Here is a 21,803-nt window from a genome sequence, read left to right on the forward strand (position 1 = left end):
CAGCCTGCCCTGGGTTTCCTAAGCCAGACTGAGGGAATGCTGCCATATTTTCAGTGTCAAAAGATTCGACTGCCAATTCACTCAGCTTTTGTCTGGGGAATGAAAGGTGGCACCATCTTGACAAAGTCTCGATGAAGGTTTGTTTCTGCCTTAGGGGTAGATGGATAAATGGGAAACAATGATAGGGAAGGAAATCATTCTAAAGGAAAGAACTAAGACTGGGAGTAAAAGAGATTTCAAAGCATTCCTCACCTTGGCCTCCCTTAGGATCATTCTGAGTCTCAATAGAGATTACTTCATTGTCCTGTGGTTGCTGAACCTTTTGTTTGTTCCTCCTTTTGTTTTCTTCAGCTTGCTGGGAAAGAAGAATAAAAAGAAACATCTCATAATTAAATCTGATAGAATCACTACCTAATGAGCAAAAGGAAAGTCAGCCCTGTTTCTTCAACCTCCTTACATTCTGCAATTTCTTCTTGAGCTCCAAGTTCATAGCCTGATATCCTTTTGATGTAGCATTGAGATAGTAGATACTCAACCTAAAGCAGGGAAATCATATATTTTATGGCAGATACTGAAGGTGATGATGACATTGGTATAACAACTATCTTCAAGTTGAAAAAGTAAAGTTTAATTACTTATGAAACAAGAAGAGAAAAAAACAGGCTGGGGAGGCATATGGAGTGGGTACACGAGTTCACAAGCTACAGGTTGTCCCCACCAAGATTAAAATCCATTCTGTTGCTCTCTGTCTCTTAAATTACCCACTTCACAGGGCTGCTGTGCAGACAAATTGAAAAGGAAGGATCACTGAACATTTTGGGGGAAAGTGAGGACAGTAATATAATAAATAGAATAAACATTCTGACAGGAAAAAAATAATAGTTTCTGTACATACACCATCAGAAGAATGAAAGGTAGGATCACACCAGGGTTTGAAACAAGATTGAAAACTTTCTGAAACCAGGAAGGAAAATCATGTTCCAGAGTTTCTCCGATGACTTCAAACATTCTGGTTTTACCACTATTAACAGACATACACAGAGATGTAAATAAAAACCACGTGAAGACTGTTTTTCATCAAATTAATACCAAATAAAAATAAATGGCATTTATAACAACACCAGAATATTATTACATCAGCCTGGGTGGTTACTGGATTCCAGTGTGTTTAGTAATAAGGAAGAACCCCATCATGGAAACTTTCTTCTCACATAGGAATTTGTTCAAAAAGGTAGTCAATTTCGTACAGCTGTTACTGGTTCATATGAATCCTAGAATCCTAAATTCAAAGAATCAAGGATTGGAAGGAACCCTAGGATTCCAGGGTAGGAAACGTCAGACCATCCCAGACAAATGACTGTCCAGTCTTTCTTTGAAAACCTCTGGTGATTGAGCTTCCATGATTCCAGGAGGCAGGCTATTCAACTGCTTAACAGCTCTCATGGTGAGGAAATTCCTCCTTATTTTCAGTTTGGATTTCTGTCTGTAAAGCTTCCATCTGTTGGTTCTTGTCCTATTCTGTGGGTGAAGGACAGTTTCTATGGACCATCATCTGCCCCATATGGTAAAATATGCACAGCCATCACTGTTCTAAAAGTAGCATTTCAATAAACTCTGATGAGAATTTGGAATTTCACACAATCCACATAAAACAATGAAAAGCTGCCAAAGGGCTCACAAGCGTATGAATGAGATTCTATGAGGTTGTGGCCACCTTATGGATGAAAAGTGTCTAAGTACTACTTATGCCATTCTTCTTTCTAACAGTCATCCTACACGTGAGACCTTTGTTTTGTATGGCACCAGATGGCTTTGGCTATACCTCTTCCAAAAGGTAGAGGGTAAAATCAAAACTACATAACTTGGACTGGAGGTGGCAAATGATGTGACTGAATGCTCTACAGAACAACAAGTATTGGGAGAAAAGACTGTAGTCTAATATTTTCTCGAAACTTGCCATTTTTCTATATGTTGGAATGAAGACGGCAAAAGTATTCCATGATTTGCCCCAAAGTTGAATAATCCTTATAAGGCCTCCTTTCTAGGGGTACTCAATGCAAGCACATCAACTTCCCACTAAGAGTTCTAAGACTAAGAGCAGAGCCACACTACATCTTTAAGATGTCCTGCTGAGATCATCTTAACGCTAAACTGGCTTTTTAAAAAAACTTTGTATTTAGATGCTTTGGCAGCAGCTTGCAAAGAAGTCAGTCCAGATTAAAGGCTACCAGAGCCCCCCATAGGACAACATCTCTGCTCCTGGGTCGTCCCAAATTTCTGTTACAGGAAAGCAGTTGCCAATCATTTTCCTTTCTGTGGGTGGGTCTTACTGGACATATATACATATATGACTCAGTGGTGAGTGAATAAATCAGGCAACTCCACCTCATATTCTATCATTCCTATCCTGTAATCATTTGGAAACACTTCATATCAGGTAGCTGGAAAAAGAACAGAAACATGAAACAATGGAAAATATTTTTGTTTCCTGGATTATAATTGTCTGGCATGGCAGGCACCATGGCAGGAAAAAAAATGGTGTAGTGTACTGAAAGTGAAAAGGAAATCTGAAGACAGAAAGTGACCTGCCATGTTGAACAGCTAGAACTTGCTGGAAGATCTATTGGCATGAATGCAATAGATATTACCCAATAAAACTTTTATCTGAAGCTGTGACTATGAAAGAGAGCCAATTTGGTGTAAGGTGCCAGGCTAGAAACCGGGAGAATGTGAATTCTAGTCCTGCCTTAGGCATGAACCCAGCTGGGTGACCTTGGGCCAGTCCCTCTCTCTCAGCCTTAGAAAGAAGGCCATGGCAAACCACTTCCAAAAATCTTGCCAAAAAAATCCTGCAGGGACTAGTCCAGGCAGTTGCCAGGAGTCCACACTGACTAAAAGTGTGTGCTTGCACACACACGCAACTATGAAAAGAGAAATTGTGGAACCTTTTTGCAGATCACCAGCAATATCAGAGATTAGAAGAGCATTACAAATTATCATAGCTAAGACCAATGTGCACTCCTCCATCTGTCCCCCACTCTAGCCCTCAAACATTTTCAAAATGCTTAAATAGGACTAATCTGTCCTTTTGAGGATCTTCATATTCCCAAAGACAGGAACCTCACAACTAACTGAGACTGAGCTCTGATGTCAACAGGCAAGATTTCTTTTCTTCCACAAATTCCAAGAGATTCACTATCATCTGTCTTCTCAAGCTAAATCTTTTCTATGACTTCTGGAATTGTGGAAAAAGCTTACAGGTCTGTATGGCACAGTCACTTACAGCACTGAAAATTTTAAATACGAAAGACCCACAATGAACTCTGGGTTCAGCTTGACAGAGCTTTCCCCTCCTGTAATGATTTTTTTCTGTAACTTGTTATAACCAGTTATACACATTTTTATTAATAAAAAGATAACATTAACAAGTTAACAAATATTGCAGGCTAAACACAACTGATGTGTAATTGAGACACTTTTAGGTGTGTTTGGAAATATTTCAGTTGCCCTTGTGAACAACAGCCACAGATCTTCAGCTTTTTTAGACTTGAAAACATAGTTGCAATTTTAAGAAAATTATAGACACTCTCATAAAAAGTGTGAACTATGGGCATAGTCACAAACACCCTGAAAGCAAATCTAGCAAAATCTTCTCACTATAAGATGCTCTCTACTACCTCAGTTTGTTTTTTGTTTGTTTGTTTGTTTTCTTGGCTTGTAGGTAACCTTTCCAAAGAAATTATTTTTATATTGTAAGCATGTTGATAGCCCCTTGAAGCTGGTAAGCATCAAGAGAAGTTTTGCTGAGCACATAGGTGCCCACAAATCTCATGCTGAAAATCAAATGTAACATGGTAGCTCAGACATGTATGTTACAAAGTTCAATACACTTTACTCCTGGATTCTAGTCATGTGATGTGAACTATTCATCTTGTAGGAATCTGCTCAATATTATTATTTATCCATTCAACAGTCCCATAGCAGTCGATAAAGAAAAGGATACTCAAAAAGCAATGGACCTGAATGGACCACAATCAAATGATGGTGGAATGGATACGATGGTATAGACAACTGGCAGTGTAGAGAGGAAGAGAATGAACAGGAGCATTGCCATGTAGAAGTTGTTGGATCTTGAGGCTTTGAAGACTCTTTCATGGGGAACATTACAGCACATCACAGCCCAACACTGCAGGTACATAGATGTATGGAGGCGGAGGACATTGATGGCAGGAAGACATGGTGCATAAAAAGAGCCCATCCTAGAAATAACAATAAGGGCAACCAAAAGATGACATGCTAGTCACAACTGAGCTTTTATGACCCTTGGTTTTCTCTGCTTATTAACTTGGAGCTTACAAAGTGTGATCTTCAACACAGTCTACTAATCTACATCATTTTATTTGCCCAGTATCCAGAGATCCTTTGTACAGAAGCTATTTCCAATGCTGTCATATAAGGTGATTGATTAATATACTGTATGCTCCTATATCTCACATATAGGATCATATTTTTATTCTAAGTTCAGTTGACTAATATGGAACAAGATGAAGCCCTCTTATTATTTTCTAAGGTATTTTAGATTTTGTGATTGAAATAAATGAACTGAATGTTCAAGCAAATAAATAAAACTGTGTTGACAAAAATAGTCATGCTAGCTTTCTGTTAAACAATGACATTTTTTAAACCTGTTTTCACCGTCCGCTATCCATTTCTGCAAATGAAGATTTTCAAGTATCATACCAATCAATAAGGTTGACAAATTGAGTTGTTCATTTTTAGGAGGGGCAAGGAGCTGAAGCTTCATTTCAGAAAACTTCTATTGTTCTCTCAGCAATCCACCAAGTAGAAAGAAAGAGGATGGGGGAGCAAAAGAAAGGAAAGGAAGCTGAGGAGAAGATGAAGAAAGGAGGAGAGAGGGAAGTTAAAGAAACTGAGTCAAAGAAAATAAGAGTTAGAAAAAGAAATACATTGGCCACAGTCACTTTCAGCTTTGGCTGGTCTACAACTAGCCTCTGCCCAGGGGTATGCGTAGGGAAAGAAAACTAGAGTTTCAATTGCATGACTGTGACTACCATCTGGACCACTACCACCACCCCCTTGAGGACAGCTCCTTCTATCTCATCAAGTGCCATTATGAACAACTGGCAGATGATCAGGAGCGAATATAGTCTCTAACAGAAAGGTGTAACAAAACCAATACATTGTACTTTCATTTATTACAGCTGGCATGGAGAACTGGCATTGTTTCTTGAAAAGGCATGTCTTTCAGTCAATCGCTATAGGTAGCACATTGATATTTGCAACATAGGTAAATTAAACTACAGGGAGCTTATGTGGTTTTTGCTTCTTTTCTCTCCTGTGTGATAATAACATTGTCCAAAGTGAACTAAGAAAGCTGAAATACCAAAAGAGGTGAGGGTGGGGAAGGACACTAGACACTAGATTTTGACATAAGAGTAGTTTTTTCCTAGATATTTCATGAAATTCAAGAAAACATCACCTTGCTTTGATGGTTGATACCTTACCTTCAGTTTTTGAAAATAGATATAAAATCTGATGTCACAAACATGTAGCCTCACAAGTCACCATCTCACCAGAAGGTTGGTGTCAGAGTGTTGGAGTCCCTTAAATCAATGTGTTGAATACTAAATGGATAGACCTTAATATATCCCATACTTCTTTCTAAATGCATTACCTGAATAGCATAGCTGAAGTGTCTCAGTGAATTCACAATAGCATAGATGTTCATTACAGTATAAGAAGTCTGTGCCAAATTGGCCTTAAAGTGATTGATGGTATCACTAATTCTGGCTGACCTATTACAATGTTAGCATATAATTGTTCAGTCGCTCAGGGAATTTAGTAGTTCACCATCCAGCTATTGTGTGGGATACAAATATTCTCAGTTTAACTGAGGTTAAACCTGAAGCAGGCAAAGGCAATCTGAGTCCTAAGGCACATACTGTCCTTAGTTTAACTTCATAGGAGCTGATTTTGGAAGTTCTTTGGAAATGAGCAATTCAGGCCTGTGATAAGACTTGCTGCACGAGGAAAAAGAAAAGAGGATATCAGAATGTGAGAAAAGGAGGGGCCAGAAAAATGGAGGGATCAGAGAGAAAATCGTGATTGTGCTTAATCTCTTTGCTGCTTGTTTCAGACTTGCCTACCATTGACATGCAGCATAGCCCACAATACATCACTCCTGCGGGAAAAAATATTGCCCAGAAGGCATAGGGACTAATAGCTGTGGTCCAATAAATATGCAACAGCTTCATTAGCTCTACTTAGTCCTGTGAAAGCTCTCCAAGGCAGTCTACTTGCAAGGAAGGAGAGTGGGGATGAAAATCCAAGCTCAGTTCACTTTCTTATGGCTTTGTCAATCTTTACACAACTTTGTGGGCAACTTCCTTCAGAGGAGATGGTCCACTGTCCTTTGAGTTTCTCCCTGAAATAACAGAATCTTTTCCAAGCTACTAACATTCCAGTGAAGCCTCTGTTGACAAAAGAGACTTTGTGTTGTAGCCAATCTCTTTCCATATGAAAAGGACAGTGGGAACAGAGAGAGAGTAGACCTGTTACTCTCTCCATCCCCATTTCCATTCTCCTGAAACAAAAGGGGAAGACCAATAGAGGCAAATATGTGTAGCTCAGGGTTGAACTGTGAAATCCTTGGGGTTCTCTGAGCTTGGTTCTTTTCTTGCAAACGTTTCATTACCCGGCTAGGTAACATCTTCAGTGATAAAATAGGATGTGGTTTGCTCTCTATTTATATACTGTGGCCTGCCTTGCCAGTGCTGGTGGGGCTTTTGTTTTGCTCCTCTGGTAGTTCTTTGATTAGCAGTTAAGTCAGACTTAACCATAGTTTTAACTGGGAAACTGTCGGCATTTTAGACCAAGCTACATCCAAAACTGCAAGAGAATTCTTGAAAGCCTGGTATTCAGACAAGGCAGCAATTAACAGACACATAGAGATAAACAGCATCTACATACTATTCAAAAGAGACAAAAGACCGGAAGATCACCTCACCAGCAATCATCACCCAGATAAGCAAAGGTTACCACCAGGCACACAATCAAGCAGTAAACATATGCTAATCAAGGAACTACCAGAGGAGCAAAACAAAACCCCCACCCCACCAGCAGTGGCAAGGTAGGCCACAGTATATAAATAGAGAGCAAACCCCATCCCATTTTAGCATTGAAGATGTTACCTAGCCCGGTAATGAAATGTTTGCAAGAAAAGAACCAAGCTCAGAGAACTCCAAGGACTCCACAAAAGGGGAAGAGTTGCATTGTGAAATCATACTGTAAAATCTAGAGCCAAGGGTGGGTACAGTAACCACAGCAGGAACCTGCTGCTCTGGGACAGTTGTCATTCTCCATCAAGCAAGCCTCAAAACTGTTGTTACTGTGCTCAGAAGGGCTTCCCTATGGTGCTTGCTAGTGGTGGACTTTGAAGTCTGGGAACCATCTTGAAAAATGAAAAGCAATACATGCAATTATGTCACATCATGGTATTTATTGAGTTCCTGTGCCCATAAAGAACAAGCAAATATCAGCAACAGCACTGAATACAAACTATTTATTTATTAATAATTGCCGTGAACATGTTGTCTCTACTTCTCCAAGACTGGCTTTGCCAGTCACTTTCATAAGCACAGAAAAGTAAATCACAGAAGGAAGAAAGTGCACTTCTGAAGACGTGCTGTGACCTATGTGTACGATCTTTGGAACAGAATTAATGGTCTGTTTCCTAACTTCAAGTGGTTAATAAATGGAAAGAATGGTGTTAAATTACTTGCCTGGGGAGGGTGCATGTGTCCTTTTGTTTGAAGGATGCCAACCAATATCTTTCTATCTTCAGAGGAAGAACCAGATTCTTACTCCTAGTTTATACCAGCTTATGTCATAGCACCCAGCAGGGAATTTCATATCACACAAAAGTCAAATTGGCACAATGAAATGGAGATTCAAAGCCAGAGTTACAACTGTGATTGTATGCACAGATCTAGAGACTGAACAAACAATTCACTCTCATGTTGCAACCCTGTTATCCTGTTGTAGCCTCTACAAAAAAATTTTGTGGTCTTTTGCAATCCCCCGAGATGCACTGACCAGATCATGCCTTGATTGAAGATCAGACCAAGCACATTTCCACTAATATCAAATTCTGAATATGAAGGCTAAGGGGAAAGAACAGAAGATTCTCTTAGATTTACAATGGTGTGAAAAGCAAAATTATTCCACTGTAACTGTTTTGCATTAGGGTTTCCAGGTGCAAACACATATTGTTGAGAAATAGTTTGTCACCTGCATGTAGAATTCTTAAAGCAGAATTTTACATTGTGCTGATAGAGCTGTTTAAGCATACGGACTTCTTTAAGGTTCTAATTTTTAAAAACTACAAACACACTATAATTTATATTTCAGATACAGATGCTGTCAAGCAAGTCAATCAAATATTATAATTCCAGAATATTCTGGAACAGGATTGCTTGCAGGATTTGAGAAAAAAAAAGTCAAGATGGCAGATACAATAGTGCAATTGAAGCTCGACCTACTCTTATATGCATTGTGGTGCTTCAATTGGACGGTTGTAGCTGTCATCTTGACTTTATTTATGATACCTTATGGAAACCTCTGTTATTAAATTATGTGGATTGGGGGATGAGAACATTCTCCTCACATCCACCACATAACAGCATAAAAAATCAAAGGCAGGTGCCTCTGTCCTCAGTGCACTGTTTTTGCTGAATTTCTCTAAAAACAAATAATGCCTTCCCTACTCTTTTAACGTGGCTTACGATCTCATCCATAAGTACTTATTATGTGTAGTACAGAAACAGGGGCAGAACTCTCATCGAGCATTTCATGTTTCATTCAACATGGTAGATAGGAAAAATGTGTAAATAATCCTTACTAAAGTTACCAACAGTTTTCTGGAAGAGGTTTCTCTATCTTTCACAGCTGCATGATGAGCAAAAAAATAAAAATAAACAATGAAAATCCACAAATGGAAATTTTTATCAGCCTACAGCTGAAGTGTTGGAAGGAAAAAAACACCTTCTATCTGCTATATCTGCTTGACACTAAGCTTTTTAAAACATAGGAGCCAGCCAAAAAAGTGATTGTTGTGAATTATGCATGCTGGCTGGGGGATTCTGGGAGTTAAAGTCCCTACATCTTAAACTTAAAGTTTGAGAAACACCGGTCTATATTAAACATAAAATGTTTACCTAAATTCAAATGTTTTATGTTGGTAGATCAGCAGAAGGTCTCTTGAAACCCTCTAATACTAATCCCTTAATTGCACTGCCAAAAACTGAGCAAAATGTACTGATGTTACATCTCAAGTAAGGAATTAAACTGATTATCCCTGACTCATTTGGCATGATTAAAGAGGAAATGTGTTGATAGTTTTATGCAATATGCATTTCAAAGAAGAGTGGAAGGAACAGTGTGCCTATCATCTGAAATATGGATTTCAGTTTCCAGAAATGGAGGATCACCATTGTTTGCTAATAGCTTCATGATCCAGGAGCCTTTAGGAGAGTCCTAGGTACAATCTGAAATTATTATAAAGCTTTGTACTTTCCCCTCATATTAGTTTGTAAGCCTGTGATTAAATACATACTCCACCACTTGAATGTCAGCCATTCCTCTTCCTCCCTCTTTTATTTACCTTTTAACCATCTTTTTATTTACCTTTTAACCATCTTGCAGGAGACAGTGTTCAGCACAGGGAGTTTGAAAATTAACACATACCTTAAGGGAACAGTTATCTCACTATGCCACTTGTGTAAATTTCCAGAGGGATCCAGGAGCTAAACTCTATGCTGAATTAATAATCCTACAGGTATGTGGTCTACTTTCTCCTCATTTACTTATTTGCTGCATGGAAGGCTTTTTTTTTACCAGAAATACTGTCCATATTGAGAGGAGGTTTATGTCTCCAGAGGCAATCTGAGCTTAAATCCTCTTCTAGTAAAAATACTGTATAAGATTTAGGGGAGGGAATAGCTCCCATTGACACCAGTACAAATTTTTGTTTTCTCACATCCTCACCACCCAAAGGAAGGTGATTTAGTTGTATTCATGGGCATAGGGAACAGCATTCATGGGGCATAGGGAAAAGATGATGAATGATGATGAATCCGGCACATGAACCCAATGGTACAATATAAAACTACTCGTAACACAGCCTGCAAGGCATAACAACATTTCTCCTAATAATGACTCTTTTGGAAGGATCTGTCCTCCATAGCCCCAACAAAAAAGAAGACAAAGAGTCAATACTTACAAAGCCATATTCCAAATCCCAACACCAGCAGTGATTGAATAGCCTGACAAAAACAGCTTTTAGGAAATCCCCAATTAAAATTGTGATGTAGGTCGTCACAGTGTCAGAGACTGTTAGTCGCACAAATTCCTTCAGAAAAAAAAAAATGTTTTCTCTTTTTTTATGAAAAGAACTGTGGATTGCTTTTACTGCCAAACTGATGGGCTTCTGCTCCCCCACCCCACCTTCTTCTATTTATTTTTTATTTATTTATCAAATTTATTTCTGGAGTTTCCACTAAAACTTGTACACAGTCAGGAAGCATTAGGATGCAGTTAAAATAACTTTATAATTAATCAAGTTACTAAATTCATATTTATTCTCTGTATGCAACTTTCCTTAATATATATCTTTCAGCCAAGAACTGAACCATAGACTGCAAAACTGAAGAATATTATAACTATGTAACAATCCAAGTAGTAGTTCCATGAGTATGAATTGACTCAATTCCATAAGATCTGGATTAAGTCAAATTATTTAATATTTCTAAATCTGACCCCCTATCATGGGTGAAAAAAGCATTGTTGGATTGTTTCAAGCAGATGTAGATGAGTTTGTTGTCAAGGCCACTCTGAGTTAATTAGGAAAAAATGCTTGGCCCAACCTAGCCATTCATTCAGAAAAGCAAAGCCACTAAATCCACTAATTTTAGATGGCACAAAAAGAGAATAAATTGTTAGGGGGGGTTCATTTATTATTTCACAAAATCAGAGATAGGGAGAGTCATAATGCAATCAAAAATTAAGTGCCAAATTTAAACCTTAGATTTTCTAGAGATAGTGGAAAAATTCATTTAGCTTGCATTTGAATTTATCAAATTTTGCATTTTTAAGCCAATATATGAACTAAAGGTTAATAAAAACTTCAGAATGTGCAAAATTGGAATTTTGCAATGTACTTTGCCCATTACAAAAGCAACCTAAAGAAAAGTCTTTCTAATGGTATATGTATTCATGACAATAATGTACAAAATATTGGAGAACACTGTTTTCAAAAATTGTATAAAAAGCACAAATTTGAAAACAAGAAGAAGAAGCTAGAGCTCCCTCCACTTGATATGCTGGTAGAATGCGTTGGGCTGTCTGATGAAATTGTTATGTGAGTTAAAAGAGGCAGAATCACTCAGAAAAGTTCAGGAGTACAATTCCCTTGTACCTCTACACTGTCAAAAAATGGATTTATTTGGAATAATTTTTCTAGGTACATTCGTTCATTAATATGCTACCTAATCGAATACTTTCCTTCCCTCACTGTTCAGCACCATATCTGTCTTAAAGTGATTCCACAAAGGACATTATGTAGAGTTGTGATAAGAACTTACAACTGAACAAGCAACTAAGAGTAAGCAAACATGATTTCAGTTTCATTTCATGATTTCAGAAACCTGCTTTACCTGACCAACCATGGTTTCCCAACAAGGGCCTCTAGGAACATCTGCAGGGTTGACTTGAACAGGAGGAGTAGTGATGTTTTCTGGCAGTGTTCCATTGTAGAGACTAGCTAGCCAGATTGTCATGTTCTGCTTTACGATCTTCTCTTCCTCCAGCTAAAAAGAAAAAGAAAACTCTTTTTCCCCTGGTATCACAAATCATATTAATTAAGATAATTCAGAACCAGTGTAGAAAAACTGATTATAACATAGACTCATTTTCAGATTATTTCAGTAAAAAACTCAATAGATGGCAACAAACTAGATACATTAAATCAACCCTCAGTTCATCATTTATAATTTAGTAATGATAATACCAAACTGAGAGCCAGGTTGGTGTATAGGTTAAGGCACTAGGCTAGAAACTGGGAGAACATGAGTTCTAGTCCCACCTTAGGCACAAAGCCAGCTGGGTGACCTTGGGCCAGTCTCTCTCTCTCAGCCCTGGGAAGCAGACAATGGCAAGCCACTGCTGAAATCATGCCAAGAAAACTGCAGGGACTAGTCCAGGCAGTTGCCAGGAGTCAACCCTGATTCAAAGGCACCCAACCCCCTGCAAACTATTAGAGAAAGAATTGTTCTAACTAATTAACTTGAATTGTAAGTATTACTAGATACTGTTATCAAAACAATGAGTGTTAAAGATGAATCTATTTATTGCATATATAATATGTAGGCAGGTAAATTTTATTGTTTGGTGGAAACATGGGAACTGTAAGCAATGAAGTCCAGGAAAAATGAAATGTAAAATTACCTCTTACCTACATCCAAGAAATCATGCATATTACACTGTAACTGAGAATAACATTTAGTGCATCTAACAAACACAATTCTGTTCCAGAAAGCACATGATAAGGCATCAGAAGACTCTGTTATTTTTGCTGTGATTAGGATTATCCTTCTAGAAGTATAATATATCTTTACACCTCTTCCATAAACATTTTAATTTAAGAGCAAATATTTGTCCATTCTTCCCCACATATGAAAAGAATTATTTCCTCTTTAGCCATACAAAATCCAAGATATCATATTTGTAATCCAGCTCAATTTAGTCTGAATTAATTCCATCTAAAGCAAGTAAGCCTCAACTAGCATTCCATTGGTGTCAATATGACATTAATAACTAGCCAAATCAGGGCTCTTCTCACTTCTGAAATTCAAAACTTCAGATTGGAACCTCCTTCTAGAAAGCTGAAAATATAGAAACGGCTATCATTCTTGCCTTGAGATTGATTTCATCCATGAGAGCAATAATGAATGTGTACAAGTTGCCCAGAAAAAGAGCAAAGATGCGTCCCAGCTGCCACCGTAAAGCTATTCGAGGGTGATAATTTTCAAGGGTACTGATGACATCAAATAAAGTTGGACAGAACATTCCTAGAAGAGACATGACCATGTTCACCTGTGGGAGGGGGAATAGAAGTTAAAATATTTAATGTAGTGCTCGTGTCCTACTTTTATAGCAGTAAAAGTTATTAACTTTTATTAAAGAATAAGATGTAACAAAAATAGTAGCCGTATTTATCTGTATTTCTATTTACCCTACTTCCTTTTTTTCCTTTCTTCACCGTTGAAAGGTGAAACTCTGAAATAGTTTGCCAGCAAATAACAAAGTTCTACTGTAGCATGTTATCAAAACAAAGCACTAAGAGTTTTACCAACGCAGATACTAAAAAGGTGGGTTTTTCTTTTTACTGTACAAAGGGACAGTGAGATTAGACAATGATGAACCCTTAAGTCATCAGATGAGATAATTTTGGAGAAAAGTACATATCTGATCTCATCAGGTAATCAAATGAATCACACAATCAAACATCATATAGTGAATAGAGAATGTCAAGCAGGCAATAGAGTATCTACACATAAATTGTAGTTGTGGGGTTGTCTTCTGAAAAGCAATATTAAGAGGCAGAAGAATAAAGCACCAAGTTCTCCTCCCTTTAAATCTATGGGTTTGGGCAGTTATAATATTTATGAAAAATACACACATCTGAGAAATATACAAGTTCTCATCTGATTTCTTTTAATATACAAGCTTTATACGCTGGGGAGGTCACTTCTGCACCAGTGACTCATGGCATCTTCATAACATCACCCAGCTATCTTTAAACCTTGTCTGTATCATTGCATAATTGTTTATGAAGGTCTGTCTTAATTAATGGGTTGTACTTTCTCATATTTGGATCAAGTATTATTTTGCTTATTTAATTGTATTACTTATTTGATTTTGGGGGGAAAATATCTGTTTATTTTATTTATAAGCTGTTCTTTTTTTAAAAAGAAGCCCAGCGCAATAAACTATCATTTTAAAAATAAGCAAAGGGAACATTAAGATTTTTAGCTATGTAATTTATGACACAACACCAATATTGGATAATTTTCTTTCTGGGATTATACTGGAATAAAAATCTACATTTTTATTTTGAGAAATGAATTCATAAATGAACAGATCACATTAATTAATTATCTAATTCTTACTAACAGTAAAGTAAGAATCATAAACAGATTTCTGTTCATTTACAGCTGAGAATGTGTCTTCTCTCACTGAAGGATGCAGACAGACTGGAATAGGCTCAGACAAGGTTGATGATCAGGCATCTAGAAACTAAGTTCTATGAAGAGAGATTAAAGGACTATGAGAAGAGATGAAAGCACTCTTGAAATACCTAAAAGAATGTCACACAGTCAATCAAGACTGGTTGTTTATCATTCTAAACTAATTGTCTTGAGTAGCATAAAGGCAGATTTCGATAGAAAAAAACTTTGTAACAGAAAGACCAGTTAGGCAGTGGAACCAATTACTCAGAAGGATGGTGGGCTCTCTTCCACTGAGGCTAGGCAACTTGGTTGGGGATTTTTAATTTGGATTCCCATAGTTAGCAAGAGGATGAATTCAGTGGCCCACATGCCCTGTTCCAACCCTATGCTTTCATGAATTTAATCTCCCCTTTAAACCTAGGCTATAAAGTCTGGACAATAACTGATATTGAGATTTTCCACTTCTAAGCATCATCATGAATTTATATGCAAGGCTGAGATTACAGCCAAATCCTAGCATTCTCCAATATTCCAGCTCCATAAAAAAAGTTTAATCTTGTCTGGTTGCCATTAAAATGTATCTTAATTAAGAATTAACAGATGTATGTATATAAATCATGCACTCAAACTCACACTGTGCACAGTAGCAAAAACCTTCTCAGACAACCCAGCTGCAGCAGAGAATAATAAAAAGCTACCTTTTGAATGAACATATTTTGTTTCTGCATAATTAGTGTAATAAGTATAAGTTATTTATTTATTCTAGTTATAAATTGCAGAAAATTTGAAAATAAGCAATGGCAGAGTAGTTCAAGTCTTTAACTCACATATTTGCTAATCCATTATTCCTTTCTGTAATACAAGCTCACTTTGTTTTTCCTTTAATATCCAGCTTGCGTCTGATTGATATATAAACTAAAAAGTGTAACCATGGCAAATAAGGAATGGTATAGAAAATGAGAGAGAAAACAAGAGGATATCCCAAACTTGTCTACTTAAAAATTTGTCTCAGACAGCCTAAGTAACTGAGTATGAATTGGAGGTATCCAACCAACACCAATCAAAAACAGGTCTTTGTTCTAGCCAAGAACAAGAATACAACTCTTTTAACTGGCACACATATTTCCTTATTATCATGAATCAAGGCCGCCCAATGAGCATTCAGTCCTGATCAGAATGAAAAGACCTACCTTGGGTGAACCCAAAAGCATTGTTTTATTATTTTTCTTTTTTACACACATCCTTCCATAAACTGTTTTTGCTGATACATTCCATTTAAAAGCCTTTCTTGCTATCAAGTACAAGGGGGGCTGAAAAGAAATACAATTCTAAAATCTCATATAAAACACTGAACTCTGGATATTTATCTTCTAACCATTGCCTCCAAATACACGATCTGCAGCATTCTCTTCAGTATAATCTAAGGTTCACACAAAACCATATACATACATACATACATACATACATATACATACACACACACACACACACACACACACACACCCCTCTATTGGTACATACACATACACACATAAACACTGTATATATATCTGCAAAACCAATTGTGTGCATACATTTCTGTCTGCTTGTAGCATACCAATAAAACCGCCACAGTTGCAGCCTTAATAGGGATGCATGGATCAGTCTAAATGTCATCTGTATAATATGCATGAAAGTATCCGTTCATTCTTATGTTAACTAATGTTATATAACAATTTTCTTAGCTCATTCTTACGTGTGCACAATTTTCCCTAATACCCACTTTTTCTCCTGAGCAGCTTTGCCAAGTATACATTATTTTTGTGCTCAACTTTCCCCAAATATTTTGGATTCAATTTTTGAGCTAATATATATTTTGAAACAGATGCCAGCAGAATCCATTAGTTATGTTTTTCTGCATGGGATGACAAATGTTATTCTGCAGGTTACACCACTTCACTTGAAAGTTATCTCTTCTATCCCTAATGCTGCATAAATGTTCAGTGTTATGTATTAAAACCCATTTTGCCATGATCTTGAAATCAAATGACTATACACTGAACAACCCTACCAAAGCAGGATTACAAACCATGTTTGCAATCATGATTTGGAATGGCCACTACAATCAAATAGTTTATTATATGAGATATATTTAATTCAGACAGGAAGCACAGAGTCAAGTCTCACATGTAAAGGGAGAGATGGAGAAATGGAAACGTGTGTGAATTGTCTTCATTTGTGATCCTCCAAACCATGTTTAAAGAATCATTTGAACAAAGCCAGGGTGTAAAGTTATGACTGGATGACCATAATGAATACAGGTAGCCTTCTATCTGTAGTCTCATTATCCATGTGTTTGCATATCCATACTTCATGTCCAAGCCTCATCATCTGTGGTAAATGGATCTGAACACGTTTCTGATCTTGTGCTGATTTTGCTCATTCATAAAAGTATCCATCAAGCCTCTACCTTATCTTCTCAGCACTCTGCTGCTGATCTTCCCATCATCAACTCGGCTCATCCACTGAACTTCACAACACTTCGCCCCCTTCTTCCCATCAGCCTCTGTGTTCCTGCCACACAACGCTGTTCTTTGCAGTGCATTTTTGGTGATTTTCTGGGACTCTGGGACCCGATTGCTCAGTTCCCACAGACTCAAGATCTCATTATCAGTGGTTTCAATATTCAGCAGTTGTAGGCTGGAACAGAACTCTTTCCCAAATAAAGTGAGCCAACTCTAGTTCTGCAGTGGCCCAAGGCCACCTATTTTATGTATTCTGGATTCAGAATCTAGATTATTATTATTATTAGCAGTAGTAGATAATCTATTATAATAACATCAAGTTCCTGTGAATATTAGAGCTTTGTTGTGCTTTGGCTTTGAATACAAAAAGGTGCTTGAAATGTGTGGAGGGAGATAAACCTATTTCCAGATCTGCTGCAACTGTATAATCCTAGAAGTAGACACTATGGCTGTAACAAGCCACAGGTAGGCACTGCATGTGCACTCTTCCGTGATATGAAGCACCTTTTCCCAACTGGATCCAAAGCATTTCACAGCCCTAATAATATAAAGCATAGGCTGTACAGATTGTGAAAATCTTCTGGTGCAATCACCAAATATTGCATTCCAAATCTGACAAGAACATGTAATCATCACTTGTAGCAACAGAACTGTAATACAGCTGGATTTCAGATTTGTTGTTTGAATTCAGAAATATTGCTCAGACTCAGAAATGTTGTTTGAAAGCCCAACGTTTGCAGTTGCATTACTTCAGCACAAATGTAACTGTTGCATTACATAGGAAGAATGAGCAGTTAGGTGTAATTTTCACCAAGCTCTTCAGTTGGTAGACTCCATCCTAACAAGTCATACATTTCTTGTTGAAACCTACGGGATTTCATAGCTGGGTTATCCTGTTAATTTCTGTGAAAAGTAAGTGTGAGTACCCTAGATGCAATCCAAAGCATCTTATGAAAAAATCGTTTGAATAACATTACAAATCATTCATTGACAAGCTATGTTAACATATGCATCTTGGCTCAGCTAAGCATAAATAAGGACAAAACTGATGTAACGGGCATCTTCTCTTATCCAAACGTAACCTGATATAATTTATCAGTATATTCTATTCCTCTGATTTAAACAACTATTTTAAACTAATGATAGTAAATGCTCTCCTCTTTAAAGTATTTGTTTTTCACTACATAATTATAACTCTTCTAATCACATCTGTTTTAGAAACCAAAGCGTGCTGGAACGCACTTCATTCCTCTCCCACCATCCATAGTTTTCAAGACCTTCTAGAGCAAACTTTTGGGATCGTCTCACAACGAAGTAAATAAGGTAACCACTCCCAGCTAGGGTGCATAAAGCAAAAAAATTAGCGAGGACCCTCAGGAATCGAGTCAAGTGGATATTTTCTTCTTTCCGACTCTCTTGTTCCTCCACAATGGCTTCCTGTACTTATTTGAAACATGGGGAAGGGGGAAAAAAGTATAAGTAAGCAAACTGAGAAGAATCAAGATACCAGTCAAAAGATCTCTGGCCAGAATATTTAAAAGACTGTCTTTTGCTCTTCATTAGAGCTTCTGTACCTTTAACTTTATGGCAGTTGCTGGCCAGCATGTTGTACTATTATTATAAGATGTTACAAAGTACAAATTAAAAAGCATGGACAGTTTCAAACATCAGTGAAAGTCAATGAAATAATTCACTATAATGCCATGAATGAAGATAATAATATACAAAGGAATCCAAATATTAAAACTAATTGACGGGAATGTATGACTACTTTGTGAATGAATAATTACAATGCTTATGTGCAAAATACTAAGCTGCTGAGTTGACTGCATTTGCTGCACCTTATCATTTTACCTGAGAGGTTTGGCTGTCTGAGATTTAGGTCAGAGACCCTTCAAATAGGGCCAAGACTGCAAAATTCACTTCCATAGTAACATTAAGCATGCAATATTATGTATCATTTCTACAAAAAAGGTTCTGGATTGGATTTGGGCTCAATATGCAGTGAGTTGGTTTGGATTCTTCTGGGTTTCATAGACAAAGGAAGTGGGGATTTTGAATATTTCTAGTAGACCCATATAGCATTCTCATGACAAGGGAAGAGGACTACAAAGGAAGCAAGAAACGGACAGGATTATCCCTGTATTATGCATGCTGAATTTCTAAGTGTTGTCAGCAACACAATTACCTGTATTACAGTAGGACCCTGCTATTGAATGATTCAGATATTGATTTCACAGTAATATATGCAATAATAGAGTAATATCACTTTAGTCAATGAAATGCCATTATTCACCCTTGATCAGTCTGAACAAACCGTGAGCAAAGATTACCTTAAAGCTGGTAGTTATTGATGCAAATTTATTATCTGCTGTTTCAGGATTGCCAATCAAATAATCCCAGCTGGTGAACATTTTCCAGCTGAAGTTAAAACTTGTATCATCTCCCCCACCATCGTTATGTGCATTCTTTGCCATTCTGAAAAGATCAAAAGAGGGGAGTTTATATGATTTTTTTTTTTTTTAAAGGTCTCAATGTCTTTTTCCAACACTGTGATTCCATGATAAATGAATTATACTATAGAGAGATTTAGGTAGATGTCATCTCAGTTCCTTTCATGACTGGCCTTTGTTTTCTGATCTGTCCATGCAAAAACAAAAAAATAGCCAAACAAAAAGCACATAAATACAACTGGATCTTTCAATTATCTTACTGTTTTTGATGAAATTATCAACAAGCCAAAGACGGTAAGAGGATTTACTCTCAGGTTTCTCTAAATATAGATCAAGATTACCTTGTGGCCAGATGGAAAGTCAGCATGTACAGAACTACATGCTAATTCAAGGGTATTTCCTTTGTCTTATCCTCCCGAGATTGTGCTGTAAGGTTTTCTTTAAAAAAAAAAAAATTACTAAGTAGCAGCTACTTAGCAATCCTGCCCCATGAGGAATCTATAGGAAGAAACTTCTCAGGCACACAAAGAAATATTATTAATATTTATAACAGGTTTTTTTTTTTTAAAAAAGTATAACTTTTGTGTGAAATTGTTTTTATACCTTAATCAAGTAAGCAATGGGAAATGGAACAGAATGAGGTATGTAGCCTTAAAACCTGGCATTGGGAGATTCCATTTTCCCTGCATATTGCAGCTCTAGAGCTGAAATACTCTGTGATCACATGTACAGAAGTTCAGCAGGCAGGGCGTTCCAAACCTCAGAGACACCTATTCAAACATGCAGTCTCAAGTCACTATCCAACAGACCAGTGATAACTACAAACAGGCTTCCCCAGATTACCTTAACAGAGACTGGAGATTATGGGGAAGAAGAAACTCAGATAACATGGAGTTGTGAACAAAACCATAGGAAGACACCACAAGTTTGATGAAGAATATTTAATTACATAATTCTAAATCCACATTTTAAGCATGCTAGCACTAAAAGCAAGCTTCTCTGGACAGCTTCTTGTCCTTCTTTGAATGAAACCTCCAGCCCTAAGTCACAGAACATTGTCTCACAAATCTAACTGCTACTCAGTAGGATTAAGGTCTACTCTTAAAGGAACAAGATCTCAAAAATAAACTGCTGCCTCAATACATCCCAGGTGACTCAGACCAAATTATTCAAAAGCTTTAAGGTATATTGTTCCCTAATTTGTTTCAAAATGCAGTTTTAATAACTCTGAGTTATTCTAGGAATCAACTTAGCTGCTACATTCTGCACCAGCTGTTTAAACTAGGTGTTAGACTAAATAAAAAGACACTCATGCAGAGTGCATTGCAATAATCAAACACAGAGGTTAGCAACATGGCTGATACTATTTTAAGATTATTTACTTCTGAAAAGTCCAAACAATCAATGTTGTTTGGATTCAGGCTATGATCCTATGATATTTGGAGGGCACCAGGTTGGGGAATGCTGGATTTGTCTTGTCTTAGGACGCCCTACTTTCACATTCCTTCTTAGCTGACTTGATGACTTTGGAAATAGCCATCTCTCGGTCTACCTAACCTCATAGGATTGTTGTGAAGCCACAACAGAATGGGATAAAAAATGTTTGCTGTCTCGGACTCTTGGAAGTAAAGCAGAATATACTGTAAATGTAACACACAATAATAATCAGATCAATCAACAATGACATGTTTTTAATACCTTTGAATCACCAGAAACTTACGTGCGGATGACAACCATGAAACTATAAGCAATGGTCCCAACGCCAACCAAAAAATATGAGAGAGGCATTCGGAACTTCAGCCACCCAATTGTTCTCTGGTTACTGTAATAGCCATAGAAGAGCACAGAATATTGTGCAAAGCCCTGAAAAACCAGTGACGAGAGTTCTGAAAAGTATATTCCATAAGACATGGGCAAACTTTAGCCTGGCATGATTTAATTTGTTTTAAATCACCACTTCTCAGCCTGGCACCATCTTGGGACTGCAATTTCCACAACTTCTAAACCTTGGTCATGCTGGCTAGAAATTCTGGGAGATGCGGTTCTAATGTATCTAAAGGTCAGGTAATATGGTTTCAATACACAGTCTGAGTCATGTGCAAAATAGCGGCTGCAGAGCTGGAACCAAATACTTATTGCATGTCATGATTCACCTTCTGGAGCCAGTTCTGCTGGGAGCTGAGCCTATGAACCTTTAGGAAACTTTTGTAGTCATCTTTTGTAGTCATCTTTAGGAAACTTTTGTAGTCATCCTGGTCCATCCTGCCTACAGGTGACCTCTTTTCTAAATGGAGATTATGCTATGTAGACAAAACTGAAAAATATCCTCTTGGTGTCCATTATATCCCACAGTCAGTAGATTTGTTTGCCCAGTGAATAGACTCTCCTGAGCGGAGAGTACTCTTGATTGTGCTTAAATATTATGATGAGAGAGAAGGGAGGGAGGAAACCACAAAGTATGTCAAGACCAAGGCTTCTATAAATGAAACCCATCATTTTGGAATGCACTAGAAAAGCAATAGGCATATTAAAACAAAGTC

The 21,803-nt window shown here is 37.3% G+C and overlaps 1 protein-coding gene across 1 annotated transcript in view; it reads right to left on the reverse strand.

The window, feature by feature from the left end:
• Positions 1-430: 430 nt before the first annotated feature.
• TMC1 (transmembrane channel like 1) overlaps positions 431-21,803 on the reverse strand; it is a 44,847-nt gene continuing 23,474 nt past the window's right edge. Inside the window, exons 9-18 of the mRNA XM_088130196.1 lie at positions 20,984-21,126; positions 19,144-19,288; positions 18,053-18,247; positions 12,991-13,170; positions 11,733-11,885; positions 10,301-10,429; positions 8,116-8,183; positions 4,020-4,259; positions 896-1,021; positions 431-536 (exon numbers count right to left, since the gene is read on the reverse strand). Coding sequence (XP_087986322.1) covers positions 431-536; positions 896-1,021; positions 4,020-4,259; positions 8,116-8,183; positions 10,301-10,429; positions 11,733-11,885; positions 12,991-13,170; positions 18,053-18,247; positions 19,144-19,288; positions 20,984-21,126 — 1,485 coding nt within the window. The remainder of the gene's footprint in view (positions 537-895; positions 1,022-4,019; positions 4,260-8,115; positions 8,184-10,300; positions 10,430-11,732; positions 11,886-12,990; positions 13,171-18,052; positions 18,248-19,143; positions 19,289-20,983; positions 21,127-21,803) is intronic.

The sequence above is a fragment of the Python bivittatus genome, unplaced genomic scaffold (assembly GCF_059951505.1).
Source record: "Python bivittatus isolate LINGU-HERP-01145 unplaced genomic scaffold, Pbiv_v1 ctg000850_np1212, whole genome shotgun sequence".
NCBI classification, from domain to species: Eukaryota; Metazoa; Chordata; class Lepidosauria; order Squamata; family Pythonidae; genus Python; species Python bivittatus.